Here is a 17,859-nt window from a genome sequence, read left to right as displayed (position 1 = left end):
TAGAGAGATAGTGAGTTAGGGTTTCACTAGTTCGTAGTTTGTGAGATGGCCACTAATGGTAGATTTTTTTTTTTTTTATGTTACAGAGATGGCTACAATGCATATTACTTTAGACATATATCATGGAGGAAAATTTGAGAGAACAAAGGATGGAAAAATCGTGTATGAAGGTGGGGAGAAATCTGAAATTCCAAAGGTTAACACTTTGAATGGATTTTTTATTAATGGTCTCCTTAGAGATATTGGATACACTTTGGTCGGTAAACGCTACTGGTGGTCTCAAGCTATTGAAAACTGATAAGGACATAATAGAGTTGTATGAAGTTGCATTGAGCAATGGAAATAGGGTATGTGTCTACACTGAGCACCCAATCAACTTACCAAAAGTTGTTGAAGAGGATGATCAAGTTTCAAAAGAGGCACCTATAAGTAGGGATGGCAATACCACCCGAACCCGCGGGTACTTATCCGCCTCTACCCGCCCGAAGCAAGTTCTTAGGAGGGGCGGGGCGGGGTCGGGTTTAGGTAATACCCGCCCCAACCTGTCCCGCTATATATATAATTTTAATATATAATATGTATAATATATGTAAAATAATAAGTAAATGATTAATAATATTGTATTATATTTAAATTTTTACTTTAATTTATGATATGTATGTGATTATAGTTATATAAATTTTGAAATTTTATTTTATTTATTGGATTTTAATAATTATAGGGGCGGGACGGGTACCCACAGGAGCGGGTTAGGGTTCAACAATTTACTACTCACGGATAGAAACAAGACGGGTACTATGCGAATTGTTGTACGACGGGACGGAGTCGGATAGAGCAAAAACCCGCCTCTACCCACTCCGTTGCCACCTCTACCTATAAGTAAAGAAGGTGGTGATATTGTGATTCCCTCAAAGGTGAGGCTAAAGAGCTATGCAATGTGGACTCCAACTCCTAAAAAAAAAGAAGGTTGTGAAACAAGCCAGCACATCTGATCAGCCCAATATCCAACCCATTATACACCTTAGTAGCAGGTCCAATAAGCAGTCCATGAACTAGTCCAATACACAACCAAAAAGATCATTACCACAGTACACAAATTTTCTTAGCCAACCCCATCATGAGCCCAAGAATCCTAGAAAGCAATATACCCAGAAGAAGCAACATTCACAGCCAAATACAACCAAAAAAAGTAGCAAACTCCAATTATCCTTGTCCAAACTCAGCAGACACACTAAGCCACAAATAGTTCAAATTCGAAACACAATTCCAATTTTGAGCCTTTTCATGTTGTAACAGCCATTACACCAGAAATTTTAACACAATATATACCTCTGTCTTATAATGAATCCCAAAGTGATCCCAACCATGTAGAAGAGTTTGAGTCTCTCACTCAGCCCCAACCACCATCAACAAGTCAAAATATAGAACAAGAGCAGGATCCATCCGAGTAGGGAATAAGACAAGTGCCTAAAAAATAAAATAGGAAGAGCACAACCAGACCTGAATCTACTGGACAATCCATTTAGAACTCAGATCCTAACAAGGCTTCAAGAATTTTTGTGCCAATAGATGATGTTGAAGACTATTCAGGTGAGGATCCCGGGTTACATTGTCATGAGTTTGAGGAGCTTCACAACTCTGCAGATTCTGATGAAGAGCAACCAGATGTGTTTCCACAAGATAATGTTGATGCACCAGTTTCACAAGTTAGGCTTGAAATGGGAATGGAGTTTGAAACTTAAGAAAATTTAAAAAGGCTGTGAGGAAGCTCAACATTAACTTAGGCAGGAGTATATTTTTTTTCCTAGAGTTGATAGTACAGGGGTGAAGGTGCTTTGTTGAGATGAGAATTGTCCGTGGTAGATATATTATGCTAAGAGGAGTTACCCCATGAACTATCAAGTGAAAACATTTATGAATGAGCACACATGTTGTAGAGTTGTGCTTAACAGGTCTTCTGATGGTAAGTGAGTAGTTGATGAGTTGGAACAGCAAATTAGGGTGCAGCCAGCAATGACTATAAAGGAAGCTGAAGATTATTTTAAGAGTGTGATGTACTGCTGAATATGGCATAAAAATCTTGAAAATTAATCCGGGATCTATAGTAGATAAATGCACTAGACAAATGCTAGACTCGACTTTGTTGTTCAGAAGAATTTATATTTTTCTAGATGTTTGTAAGAAGGGATTCTTAGTTGGATGCAGACCATTTATTAACTTAGATGAGACCTTTTTGAGAGACTACTATGGTGGACAATTCTTCACTGCTATAAGTCAAGATAGCTCTTGACATTCATGCTCATTGAGTTGTCTAATTAAAGCTCTTGCCAAACCTTGTCATCCATCTTCAATTTTATCAACCCATACAAAGTAATTACAGTCTTCATTCTATAGAAAAAAAAGAATTAGAGTTAGAGAAGAACCCTAAACCCTAACTATGAAACTCGTAACTCAAGGATCATACATTTTAAAACGGGCAACGAATGAACCATCTTCCTGAATTCGCAACCGTTGAAGATTCCAACAGCACAGCATTCCCACCACAGTAACATTTTCCATCCAAAATTTTTGCATTTTTTCTCATTTTTTTTTTATAAATTCAAAATTCTCAATATTTTTTAATGCATTAATTTCAATTCTATTTTTTTACATGTTAATCAAATAAAAGTGTTTTTATAAAATATTTTTTCTCTTCCGAATACCCTAACTGCCGACTTGGAGTTGACGTGAAGTCGTGAAGGCATTTCAAGCACCTTCACTACTATCTCCGACCTCTTTCAGTGCTTTTATAAAATATTTTTTCTCTTACGAATACCCTAACCACTGTTTTGGAGTTGACGTGAAAGCATTTCAAGCTTCTCTCATTACCATCTTCGACCTCTTTCGTCTAGACTATAGTGGTCAAAGATGGTAGTGAAGGTGCTTGAAGTGCCTTCAATATAACTCATTTACACATAATGAAAACGTGTATTTCATAATATCAAAAAAATGTTTATTTTAATTATTAATTCTTGTTAAAAGATACATATTTTTTTATGAAAAAAATGTGTCTAATCAATCATATAATTATTTTTTATAATAACATACTTATATATTACAAAATTTATTAATGTTAAATTATTAAAAAAATATATATAATTAAAACTAAAATTTTAAATTTCTTTATGAAAGCACTTGTATTTAAACGATATATGAAAAAATAGAAATGAAATTAGTGCATCCATGATATTGAAAATTTTAAATTAAAAAAAATGAGAAAAAACTGGTGAAAGGACTAGTTTGGTACACGATATTCAATTTCAGGGACTAAAATGAGTCACTTAATGTAAAGTGAGGGACTAATTTGGTGCATATATAATGATGACTTAATGGACGACACGTGGACGAATATTGTTGCGACACGTGGCACAAACGGACACGTGGTCAAATAACATTGTGACACGTGGCACAACCGTCCACATCAGCATGCTACGTGTTACTTGTCACCACATCATCGTATCATTACACATGGCCAAATTATAGAGTGACACATGTCACTTACAGTCTATATCATCAAGTCTTGTCATCGTGTCATTAATGGAAAATAAGTTAAGGACTAATATAGTGCACTTTTGTTAATCTCAGAAACATAATTAGTGCAATTAGAGTCTCAGAAACGATTTTAGTGCACAACGCCAATCACATGATCATTTTAGGGTTTAACTCATTTTACTTTCCAAACGTTAGGGTCCAACGAAGAATAAAGTAGGGTTCATAGTTTTGCCAATTCAAGCTCAATACACGTCAAATCGACATGATAATGTGAAAGAAAAATGTCCACATAGGACACTCGGTTAAAGTTGAATCACATTTGGTTAGTTTTGTATACGGGATTGATTTTCTGTGGGTATTTAGGTTGTTTTCTAAGTTCATGAGTATCTCTTGTCAACAAATACATCTTTCATAGGCACTTTTGGAGTTTTGGTAGTTTAGTCTTAGAATTTTTACTTGTGCCCAACAAATAAAGATGCATAATTAGTATTTATAAAAAAAAATGATTATGTTAATGATAAAATAAAATTGATATTCTTTTTATAACGACAGGTTTTAGTTACGATTATAAATTATAATGTGAAAAATAAATGTTCTAGTAACTGATTATTGAAAAAACTTTAAATTTACATACACACACAAATACCGAATACGTAACTTAATGTAATCATTAATTTTGCGGGAGATGATAACATTATTTATTTGCCGTAGAAAACTAAACAAATAATGGTACTCCTTCAAAAAAATATTTATTTGCGGTAGATAATAACATTATTAATATGTTGTAGACTCCCAATTTTCATTACTATAATCAGCCGATAATAACTCATCTATATTTTCTGTTAGATGATAATAAGTTTACAATGTAATCACTAGTTTTCCTTTTTAACAAGGATGGCAAAATGGTGAACTATGGCAAAATTACAGAATGCCTTCAGTTCTGCCGAAGGCTTAATTCAAGTTATCAGAAATATAAGAATTAAAGAATGGACCACCAATAACTGATGCTAAATAGCTGGAATCCTGGAGCCCTAACAACACTACTCGAGGGAAGGCTTGAATTCAATAATTTCCTACTCCCTATCTACCTTTTATTTTTGCATGCCCAGAATCGCCAAGATGTTTATGTAATTTATTCCTGAGAAAAAGAAAATACAGAAAGTTACATGGCTGTCCCTCTTTTTGACAAGAAAATTTTCGCCTGATAATATATACAACGGTAATAACAGCAAAGCTTATCCAACTAGATAACAAATAAATGATAAATATGAGACATAAATTACCTTGACTCAAACTCCTCTCCACAGGTCTCGCAAGTATTGCCATGATTCTTTGACGCACCCTTACAGAAGAAACACAATCAGAAATCAGAACATGGCCTCATGGAGTACAAAATAATCTAAATTGTAACTTGTATAGCTGTATAATATCATGGACTCAAATATGAAACTTTGACAGAACCACACAAATGGAAATCAAACAAGTTATGACTGCTACCCCTTTTCTTATATCATCCTAGCTACTACATTTAGGAAAAGCAAAAATTATCCACGGCGAATTGCGGGTCTCAAGTTAGCAAGCTACTTAAGCAAAAGACAGCATATAAACATCTCGCTAGTCGCCACAAATGATCAGATAATGGAAACAAGCTTAGTCACAAGTTCTTACCTTGGCTTTTCTTCCTTTTGATGAAGTTTTAGCTTTGGATTTTGTGTCCTTTGCATCTCCTCTCTTATCAGAGGGTTTATTTGAAGTCTTATCTCTACCATCATGCTCGTCCTCTTTACCATTAATCACATTCTCCACGTTAAATTGGAAAGAAGACTCCTCTGCATGAGAATTGCCATTCCCATCATCGTTGTTGTTATTATGCTCTTCATCGCCATTGACGCCTGCTGTGCGGGATTCTTCTGGATTTTTCCTACCCTTTTCTTTCTTGGATCCGCGTTTCTTTCTTGCGCCCTTCCGGTTTTCGTATTCCATAGGGCCAACCCCATCATCCTCATTCTCAATTTGAGTTGGAGGCACTGGGGCATTGGGCTTGCGCGTTGAAGCATGTGGCTTTCTGCTCTTGTGACCTGCAATCATTGCTTCGAGAGCACCAATTTCATCATCATCATCACCACCATCTACAGACACACTAACCACATTGCCTTCCTTTTCATGTGAAGCATCATAAAATTCTTCCTCATCATCATCATCAGGCTCGACTCCATTTCTGGTGCTCTCCTCTGCAACATTAAGACTATCTCTAATCCTCTCCTCCAAATCCTCAACCACGTGATCAGCATCCTCCTCACTCTCCAACCCTTCCTTCCCTTCTCTTTCTTCCACCTCAATCTCACTCTCCAAATCCTCCATAGCAACCTCCTCATCCTCATCCTCAATCGAATCCCTAAACTCAGCAACCTTCTCCTTATGCTTCTTGGACTGCTCATGGTTCTTCCACTGCTTCTCACTCTTGAACTTCTTCCCACACAACACACAATAAAATTCCTTCTCACCACCCTTCTTCCCCTCCTCCTCTGCCTCCTCAAACCACAAATCATCCTCCCCGTCCTCGCCCTCATCCACCTTCGCCCACTCCGGCTCCTCGTATGCCATTGCCCTCTCCCTCCTCTCCTTTTCCAACCTTTTCTTCTTCTCCTTCTGCTCCTCCTTCCTCTTCAACTCCTCCTTCTCCTTCTTCATCTTCATATCAATCACCCTCTTATCCCTCTTCTTCACAAACTCAGCCAATCTCCTCACAGTATCATTGTACTCCCTCCTCGCCTTCTTCCTTACCTTGTTATTTTCCTCCTCCATAAGCCGCCGCGACCGCCGGTTCGGACCGGCCGAAACATCATACTCATCAACCCAGCAAAAATCCATAACAGTCGAAAACCCTAACCAATAACCATAAAACGCAGTAACTTGCTCGTAAGGGCTATCTAAATTACCCATAACAGGAGCTTGCCTAATGGAATCAACACCTAACCCTAACTTCTTCACGAAATTGATCTCATTAGCGTGAATCTTATCGAAAACATCAGAATACACCTTGTAGAAGCCTCTACCGGAATCGGAGTAGCCGGAGAAGACGGTATTGGAGAAAAACGAGAAGAGGTCGGGGACAGAGGAGTTCCGGAGGGTGTCGGGATCGGAGAAGAGGATCTGAGAGCGATGAGAGTCGTACCAGGAGCGTTCTTTGGGATCAGAGAGGACCTCGTAGGCGTGCTGAAGCTCCTGAAACTGCGCAGTGGCTTCCGATTGGGAGATACCTGATTGGACCAGCTTGTCGGGGTGGCGCTGCAGGGCTAGGCGGCGGTAGGCGGAGCGGATCTCCTCCGGAGTGGAGTCACGGGGAAGGCCGAGAACCTCATAGTGGCACCGCTTCGCTGACGTCGATGACGACGCCATTGACGGTGGCGGCTATGGCTTCGAATTAGGGTTTTTTTTTTTTTTTTTTCAGTGTAGTTGTTACCCTCTAAAGTTATGAAACAGAGCAAGAAGACGAAGGCAATTCAAACTTCACCTTTTTATATAAATAATTAAAAAAAAAAAAAGTAAAACACCCAATAGTCAATACTCAATACATACTAATTAAATTATTATTTTTTATTTTAAAAATATGATTTTTGTTATTTTTTAATATTTTTAAAAGTAAATAATTTATTTAAATTTTCATTTATTACTCAACTTATTAACTTCTGTAGTTGTGCTTTGTCTAAAATCTTAAGAATTTATTTGGTGAATTTCTGAAAAAATAATTTTTTTGAATTATTTTTTTTAAATTTTATAAAAAAATAAAAATAATTTTATATTTAAATATCTCATATAAAAAATATTTTTATTTATTAATTATATTTAAATATAAAAATATAAAAATATTTATTTATTTATTTATTAAATAAAAATATTTTTTTATAAAAAAATCTTTTAAAAAATATAAATCTTAATCTTTTAAAAATGATATTTTTTTAATATTTTTATTTTTATTATTAAAAATTTACTAAATATACTAAAAAATAAAAAGAAAATTTTTTTTTTTGAAAAAATCTAAGGACAGCCAAATAAACACTTACACCTTTTTTATCCTTGCTAGATAAAAATCATTATTATATAAAGAAATAGTTATACGTTGATGTTTCACGTAGTATACTTATAATGTTTATTATTTGGTAATTTAGTTATTTTAGTTACCTCTGAAATTTTCAATTGACGCTAGGCAAAAAGTATGATAACAATTACAAAAACGATTTAAATTGGCCAAAAATCGTGTATGAATTATAATTATTGGGTGACATAAAAAATTTATAAAGAAGAGATATTAGACTAATATTGTAAAAAAGTTTAATTCTTTTGAAAAATACTTAAAAAACCTAAAACGCTCTTAACTACTTAACTACTTAATATGATAGGGTAAAAATTAGAAATTTTAAGTAATTTTTCTAAACTCAAACATTTATAATTTATTTTTTTAAATTTTTATTAATATAATTTCTCTATTTTTACGTGTTCTTTTCTTTTATGTTTATCTTTTCTTCTTCATCATTTTTTTAATTTTTTATTTATTTTAATTTCTGTAATTTACTTTGTTTTCGGTACCTCACATTTTTTTATTTATTTGCTAATTTCATTCTTTTTAATTTCTATTAACATTACAATTGTGACACGTAACATACCTATCCATATCAGCATGTCACGTACCCATTCATATGTTTCACTGATCGATACGTTATCATACTGTTACACGTGGCCAAACTATGAGGTGACACGTATCACCAAAGGTCCACATCATTACGTCATTAACAAAAGATAAGTCAGAAATTAATATGATGTAATTTTTCTAATTTTAAGAACATAATTATTGCAATTAAAATCTCAAAAACGATTTTAATGTACGATGCCAATTTCAAAGTCTACTTTAAAAATTTACTCTATAAAAATGCGTTAGTAAAGTGCAGAAAATAACAAGTGGTCACATAGAGGTGACAACTTCTAAACAATTATAGAAAAATTTTGCTCTCTTGAGAAAAAACTTTTACAAGTTCTCCAGATTTTTAATTATGATTAATTAATTTTGTTAATAAAATAGGTCTTTTTGTTTTCGTCCTAGATTTGGTGGGTTTCTCTGTATTTTCATTATTTTGGGCTAAAAGCTATTATTTGTTTGAATATCCAATATTTACTATGTCAAACATTAGGTCCACTTGACCAAAAGCAAAAACATTAGGTCCAAGAAAAATATTTTATTTTTAAACGATTCAATAGTATTATATTTTTAAAAAAATTAAATAATTGGTTAAATGAGAAACAAGTTGAATTTGAAATTTTCTTTTTGAATTATAGTGGTAAATTAAATCTTTATATGATTATATAAAAAAAGCTATGCCATATTAATCATTAATTTGAGGTATTTAATGTATAATTTGTTTTTTTTAATTCTATTATATGTAATTATAAAAAATATTACTTGTAACATATGAATTTAAAACTTTAGTTTAATATAATATACTTATTATTTTGGTTGTAAATTTATTATTATTACATATATTTAATTTATAAAATAATAGATAAATAAGAACAAAACTAATATTAATACTGGAGTAATCAAAGACATAAATATTCTAATAAGTATTTGAGATATTAGGTTTTGCTTTTTTAATTTTCCGAACCTGAAATCTAAATTCATTTAAATTGGCTCAAGAGGCGTAATTTTATTTAGTTCAATAAGCATGGTTGTTTTATATGATTATTAAAAAACAAACGATGCAACAAATACACGAAAAGATAAAACTAAAAGAATTCAGACTAAAACTAACAATAGCTATTTTGGTTGATAAAACTTAAAAAATAAAGCTACACCCAAATAAATAATACTTTTCGGTCAAAAATACAGAAAAATTCACAAAATGCAAGCTGAAAAACAAAAAGACTCACTTTACTAACAAATTTAATTATAATTAAGCAACCGAAGAACTTGTAAAAGTTGTCTCTCTCTTGAAACAAGTGTTTTTTATACTCCTGCAAAAGTTATAGAAGTTGTCACTTTTACGAGTTAAATCCCAAAATAGTTTTTGAGATTGGTGTCGTGTACTAAAATTGCTTTTAAGATTTCAATTGCACTAATTATATCTCTGAGATTGAAAAAAGTGGACTATATTAGTCCCCTGATCCATTTTCCCTTAACGACATGATGACATGGCTGAATGACGTGGATGATAAGTGACACATGTCACTCTATGATTTGGCCACGTATAATGATATGATAATGATATGGTGACCAGTGACACGTGGCATGCTGCCGTGGATAGTTGTGCCATGTGTCACAATATTATTTGGCTACGTGTCCGTTTGTACCATGTGTCGCAACAGTATTCGTCCACGTGTCATCCATAATGTCATCGTTGTAGATGCAACAAATTAGTCCCTCACTTTACGTTAAGTGACTCATTTTAGTCCCTGAAATTGAATGTCGTGCACAAAACTAGTCCATTCACCAATTTTTTCTCATTTTTTTAAATTTAAAATTTTCAATATCTTAGATGCACTAATTTCAATTCTATTTTTTCATATATCGTTTAAATACAAATGCTTTTATAAAAATTTTTAATATTTTAGTTTTAATTATATAATTTTTTTAATAATTTAACATTAGTAAATTTTGTAATATATAAGTATGTTATTATAAAAAAATAATTATATGATTGATTGGACACTTTTTCTTCATAAAAAAATGTGCTTTTAACAAAAAATCAATAATTAAAAAATATATTTTTTATTCTTATGAAATATACGTTTTCATTATGTGTAAATGAGCTAGATTGAAGGTACTTCAAGCACTCTCGCTATCATCTCCGATCTCCGACCTCCGCAGTCTAAACGAAAGAGGTCGGAGATGGTAACGAGGAAAGCTTGAAATGCCTTCACGTCAACTCCAAGACGTCAGTTAGGAGTATCCGCAAGAGAAAAAAATATTTTATAAAAGCACTGAAAGAAGTCGGAGATAGTAGTGAATGTGTTTGAAATGCCTTCACGTCAACTCCAAGTCGGCAATTAGGGTATTCGCAAGAGAAATTTTTTTTATAAAAGCACTTTTATTTGAATAACATGTGAAAAAATAGAATTGAAATTAATGCATTAAAAAATATTGAGAATTTTGAATTTATAAAAAAAAAAAGAAAAAATTGGTGAAGGGACTAGTTTGGTGCACGACATTCAATTTCAAGGACTAAAATGAGTCATTTAATGCAAAGTGATGGACTAATTTGGTGCATATACAATGATGACATAATGGATGACATGTGGACGAATACTGTTGTGACATGTGGCACAAACGGCATGTGGCCAAATAACATTGTGACACGTGGCACAACTATCCACGTCAGTATGCCATGTGTCACTGGTCACCACATCATCATATCATTACACGTGGCCAAATAATGGAGTGACACGTGTCACTTACCGTCCATGTCATCCAGGTATGTCATCACGTCTTTAAGGAAAAATGGGTCATGGACTAATATGGTGCACTTTTCTCAATCTCAAGGATGTAATTGGTGCAATTGGGATCTCAGAGACAATTTTAATGCACGACATCAATCTTATGGACCATTTTGGGGTTTAACTCCACTTCTATCGACTATTTATCACATCTACACTTTACTAATACATTTTTACATGTGAAAATATTTTTATATTCAATCTACACTATAGTCTACGAATAAAGTTTAAAGTAGGTTGCTTATGTTAGTTTATTGTTATGGCTTGTGATATGGCCGCTATAACTCGTCCTTAATACTATAATTCGGCAATATATGTTATATGGCCATTATAACTCGTCCTTAATGCTATAACTTGGTAGATTGTTATAACTCGTCCTTAATACTATAACTCGGTTTATAGATTAGTTATCAATAACGGGTACAAAAAGAAATATTGTAACGCCCTAAATTATTGAGAGTATAACTGCCAAAGCTTCATCCCAAAATATAAAAAGGAGGTAAAACATTTATTTGATTAATTGCATTTTCTACAAAACTTATTACTCACTTATTGACTTGAGCGTTAGAGTGCCTTTTGCAAGTACCCACCCTTTGTTCCCTCCTTGCTGACTTATAACTCATCCCGACAGAAAGCTTGCAAATACTCATCGGCGGATGAGCTATACATCGACCAACCTCTACAAGAACAATTGATGCCCACCGTGGAACCTTGAAATAAGAACCCTTCTTTCTATAGGCCCCATTTCCAACCCTTCCAGTGGCTTCAATCTTAACTGCACCTTTGTAAAACAAAGGTCGTATAATAAATCATTATGGCCGGAAAAAAGCCGATCTATATCTATTAGCTTTGTTTTTCGAACTATATCTATTATCTCTGTTTTCTTATCTATATTCGTTATCTCTGTTTTCTGATCTATATCTATTATCTCTATTTTCTTATCTATATCTATTATTTCTGTTTTTCAATCTATATCTATTATCTCTTTCTCCGATCTATATCTATTATCTTTGTTTTTTTATCTATATCTATTGTCTCCGTTTTTCGATCTATATCTATTATCCCTATTTTTCGATCTATATCTGTTATCTCTATTTTCTTATCAATATCTGTTAACTCTATTTTTCGATATATATCTGTTATCTTTTATTTTTCGATGTATAACTATTATCTTTGTTTTCCGATCCATACCTATTATCTCTGTTTTTTTATCTATATCTATTATCTTTATTTTCCGATCTATATTTGTTATCACTGTTTTTTCGATCTATATCTATTATCTTTATTTTCTGATCTATATCTGTTGTCTCTATTTTTCGATCTATATCTGTTATTTCTATTTTCTAATCTATATCTATTATCTCTATTTTCTGATCTATATCTGTTATCCCTATTTTTCGATCTATATCTGTTATCTCTATTTTTCGATCTATATCTATTATCTCTCTTTTTTTATCTATATTTGTTATATCTATTTTCTGATCTATATCTATTATCTCTGTTTTTTTATCTATATCTATTATCTCTATTTTTCGATCTATGTTTATTATTTCTGTTTTCTTATATATATCTGTTATCTCTATTTTTCGATATATATCTATTATCTCTATTTTTCAATCTATATCTATTATCTCTGTTTTTCGATCTATATCTATTATCTCTATTTTTTATCTATATCTATTATCTCTATTTTCTGACCTATATCTGTTATCTCTATTTTCTGATCTATATCTGTTATCTCTATTTTCCGATCAATATCTATTATCTATATTTTTTGATCTATATCTATTATCTCTATTTTCTTATCTATATCTATTATCTTTGTTTTTCAATCTGTATCTGTTATCTTTATTTTTTATCTATATCTGTTATCTCTGTTTTTCGATATATATCTATTATCTCTATTTTTTGATTTATATATGTTATCTCTATTTTTCGATCTATATCTGTTATCTCTCTTTTTTTATCTATATATGTTATATCTATTTTCTGATCTATATCTGTTATCTCTGTTTTCTGATCTATATGTATTATCTTCGTTTTTCGATCTATATCTATTATCTCTGTTTTCTGATATATATCTGTTATCTCTATTTTATGATCTATATCGGGTATCTTTGATTTCTGATCTATATCTGTTATCTCTATTTTTCGATCTATATCTATTATCTTTGTTTCTGATTTATATCTATTATCTCTATTTTCTTATTTATATATGTTATCTCTGTTTTTCGATCTATATCTGTTATCTTTATTTTTCAATATATATCTATTATCTCTATTTTTCAATCTATATCTATTATATCTGTTTTTCTGATCTATATCTATTATCTCTATTTTCTGATCTATATTTGTTATCTCTATTTTTCGATCTATATGTGTTATGTCTATTTTCTGATCTATATCTATTATCTCTATTTTTTGATCTATATCTATCATCTCTATTTTTCGATCTATATCTATTTTCTCTATTTTCTGATCTATATCTATTATCTCTGTTTTCTTATCTGTATCTATTATCTCTGTTTTCGATCTATATCTGCTATCTCTATTTTTTTATTTATATCTATTATCTCTATTTTCAATCTATATCTTTTATCTCTACTTTTAGATCTATATCTGTTATCTCTATTTTCTGATCTACATCTGTTATCTCTATTTTTTGATCTATATCTGTTATCTCTATTTTCTGATCTATATCTGTTATCTCTATTTTTTTATCTATATCTGTTATCTCTATTTTTTTATCTATATCTATTATCTCTGTTTTCTGATCTATATCTGTTATCTCTATTTTCTTATCTATATATGTTATCTCTATTTTATGATCTATATCGATTATCTCTATTTTTTATCTATATCTGTTATCTCTATTTTCCAATCTATACTCGTTATCTTTATTTTCTGGTCTATATCTGTTATCTCTATTTTTTGATCTATATCTATTATCTATGTTTTTTTATCTATATCTATCATCTCTATTTTTTATTTATATCTATTATCTCTATGTTTCTATCTATATTTATTATCTCTAGTTTCAGATATATATCAATCATTATCAGATCTATTCAGATCTATATCAGTCATTATCAGATTTATATCAATCATTGTCAAATCTGTATTAACTATCATCAGATCTATTTCAACTATCTTTCGACTATGACTATCAATAGTCAACAAATTCGATCAAATATCAAACAAGCACAAACACTTATCTATTCTCGATAACAGTTCAATTCAAAGTCGCATCGTTTACACATGCACAATCAAACTTAATCATCAATCAAATCACCAAATAAAGGTGAACCAATGCTATATTCTTGCCCAACCAATTCACTGCTATCAAACCCATCTCAGCAACGGGGACCCATACATCAATGGCAATCTAAAACAAGCCATTGTCTAACTCATTTATCAAATAAAGACGAGATATTCTCGCCCTACTATCACATCCCTAACAAACATAAGGGACCAACATACCAACGACAACTATTGCCTAAATCAAATATCAATCTATCAGTTACTCAGATATTTATCAAGTCAAATTCAAACAGTCCAAACCAAATCAATCTTACCAACACTACCCTCATCAACAAACAGTGAACTTCGAATCCTCACATCCTCACTTACCCGGTTATAAGAGCCGTGATCCTCAGCTTTATATTTTTCCTTACCTACAATTCTTTCAGAAAAGCGAAAAGAAGAAGAAACAGTGGCAGTAACACAAACTAACCTCTTTTACTCATGCCTTTAAGACTCCAAAATGCTTCAATAGGAAAGCAATGCCACATTTAATGAAACTATTCAGTTCCATGAAAAACCCTAATCGTTGCATCTATTAAATCAACGGTTCAAAATTACATTGGAAAAACCAAAGGCTCAATCAATGACAAGACTACTACACTTTCCAATACACATTAACTTCAAATCACGTCTGAAATTCAAATTATTTTATTCCTTATTTTAATAAAGTAAGCTTATCTGGGGCCTCCTAATGAGTCCATATTTAATGATAAATTTTGGCTTAAATTGGATGGATTTCATCATATAAACTCACACTTAATCACCAAAATAGCACACTTTTGTGTTTTATCCCTAAAAAACCTAAATGTGAAAACATGCATTTTTGTGCTTGAATTGAGCAATTTAATCCTACTTTTATTTCATTCGATGTCGTGATATATTTTGTGAGTGATTTCAGGTCAAAGAGGCATGAATGGCTTGGTAAAAGTGGAAGAAAGCATGTACTAAGGGAAAACACATGAAGAGAACAAGGAGGAAGCACACACTGAAGTGTGCGTGCGCACAATCCTACGTGCATATGCACAAGAAGGAATTCAGCATGTGTGCGTACGCACAAGTGAACATTCAGCGAAGTGTGCGTACGCACAGGTCCCTGCACGTGGATTCATTAATGAAACATGTGATCTGCGATTTTGGGGGACTTTGGCCCAGTTTTGGAAGGCTTGATGCTGAATGGGAGTGCTATATCAAGGGGAATTGAAGCCATATGTAGGCATTAGGACTTAGAACATTAATTTTACAATTTTCCATAGTTTTAAGAGTAGGAGTAGTGTATGGTAGTTTTCTTCATTTCTCCCCTAGGGTTTCATTTCCATTTTCATTGTAGCATTTTATAGTTTCAAGTTTTTATCTTGGGTTGATCAACTCTTTTGTAAGTACTCTTTAATGTCTTTTTAATTACATCATATTTACTCTTATTTTCCTTTGGTTCAAGTACTTTGTTAATATTTGCAATTTTAAGTTCTTGAAGTTTTGATTGATGAATTTAGTGGTTTATGGTTTATATTTACTTGATTGCATATTTATTGTTGGTATTGTAAATAGTTTGGTTATTGTTTTCCTTTTTCCTTTGCAATTTTATATAGTTTGCTTTTATGTCCACAAGGTGTTTGTGAAAATACCAATTATGAGTTTTGAGTAGATTTTCACACCTTGCCTTGGGAATTGAGTTCCTAGGATACTAGAGTCATAATGTCCAACATTTAGTGGCAATTCTTTGGTAGTTAGTTGACTCTTGTTTCCATCGACGCTAGCTTTTTACCAATTAATTTGGTAAGTTAGCTAGGACTAATGGATTAAAGTCAATTATGCTTGCTCGACTTACTCCTCGATATTAGGTGTAGACGAAGTGAGATTGACTCATCATAGTTGCCATAGTTGAGGTTATGACGATGATAGGATTCTTTGGATCCTCATCCCCAAGTCAAGGCTCTTTATGCATTTATAGATTTTCACTAGTTTTGATTGTGTTCCCTTTTTACTTGCACAAATTCCCTTTTTGATCATTTCTTAGTTCTTTCATTTCTTAGTTCTTTTAATCTTCAGTTCTTTGATTTCAAAATCCATTTTTCCCTACAACTGAAAGTGTGACACCCTCAATTGCATTCCTAGGGAGAACGACCTGAGGTTGAATTACTCTCGGTTATATTTGTATTTGAAAATCAAACTTTGATTTGAGAGGATAGATTGTCGGTTTGGACTATGCTACCGACGAAGTGATTCTTGTTTTTGAGAAATTCTGAATCGACATAATCCTCTCTATCAACTCCATACCTATAACTCACACCGCCGAGTTATAACTAAAAAAGCTCAACCTGCTTTATCAAAATATAGCCAGGCTAAGCTTGGGGACTGTGATATGGCCACTATAACCCGTCCTTAATACTATAACTCGGCATTATACGTTATATAGTCATTATAACTCGTCCTTAATGCTATAAGTCAGCAGGCCGTTATAATTCGTCCTTAATATTATAACTCGGCAGCATACGTTATAGATCAGTTATCAATAACAGGCACCAAAAGAAATATTGTAATGCCCTGATATACTATTACTCTCCATTAATGCGAATGATTGAAAGTATAATTGTCGATGCTTCATCCCAAAATATAAAAGGAAGGTAAAACGTTTATTTGATTCATTACATTTTCTACAAAGCTTATTGCTCACTTACTGACTTGAGCATCGGAGTGCCTTTTGCAGGTACCCACTCCCTTGTTCTCTCCTTACCGACGTATAACTCATCCCGACAAAAAGCTTACAGATACTCATCAGCGAACGAGTTATATACTGGCCAACCTCTACAAGAACAACTTGTTATATATTTGGGTGAATGTTCTCTACTTTTTCTAATGTTATAATAGTTTAATTATTTTGTTCTACTCTATTATTTTGTTAAAATTTTAATAGTTGTTATCTTTTAGAATAAATACAATAATTCTAAAATATTTGCTTCTAAAATATTTTATTATTTATTTTATATCAAATGCTAAAATAAATATTGTAAGAATAATTAATTTATTTTTACAATAAAAATTTAAGAAAAATTATTGAAATAATTTATCTAATATAATATTTTAATTATAAATTTTTAAACTTAATAAATATAATTAAAAATTTAATAAAATTATCAGGATTAATAAAATAATTGAGCCTATTTTATTTACAATATAATGTAAGATGTTTTTTCTAAAAATAAGTCTAAGTATTATATTATCAAAAGATTTATTTATTTATTTATTTATTTATTTATTTATTTGTGCATTAATGACAATAAAATTTAAACAAATATGTTATACATATATTATTTATTTTTTTGTTGTCCATGGTATCCCCCAATTCGACAGGTTAAAGATTAATTCGTCGTGAATTTGAACTCTATTTAAGGGTCTGTCGCTGACCAATGGGTTGGTGCATGCAAAAGGCTGCATTTGAACCCCTGACACTTGCATAAGCGGACGAGTGAGCTGGCCACTCCAACCTAAGTTGGTTCATATTATTCATTCTTTAACCATATATGAGTGATGCTACATATACAA

General features: G+C 31.9%; 1 protein-coding gene across 1 annotated transcript; it reads right to left on the bottom strand.

Moving 5' to 3' along the window:
* Positions 1 to 4,298: 4,298 nt before the first annotated feature.
* Positions 4,299 to 6,997, bottom strand: LOC130941336 (DNAJ protein JJJ1 homolog). Its single transcript, XM_057869810.1, has 3 exons — positions 5,200 to 6,997; positions 4,815 to 4,873; positions 4,299 to 4,669 (listed from the first exon to the last, which is right to left on the bottom strand). Exons 1-3 carry the CDS (start codon positions 6,928 to 6,930, stop codon positions 4,612 to 4,614), a joined length of 1,848 nt encoding a protein of 615 aa, XP_057725793.1. The 5' UTR covers positions 6,931 to 6,997; the 3' UTR covers positions 4,299 to 4,611.
* Positions 6,998 to 17,859: the final 10,862 nt, after the last annotated feature.

Source organism: Arachis stenosperma, chromosome 1, assembly GCF_014773155.1.
Source record: "Arachis stenosperma cultivar V10309 chromosome 1, arast.V10309.gnm1.PFL2, whole genome shotgun sequence".
In the NCBI taxonomy this organism is placed as follows: Eukaryota; Viridiplantae; Streptophyta; class Magnoliopsida; order Fabales; family Fabaceae; genus Arachis; species Arachis stenosperma.
Note: the sequence above shows the minus strand (reverse complement) of the source record. Positions and strands in the feature narration are given on the sequence as shown.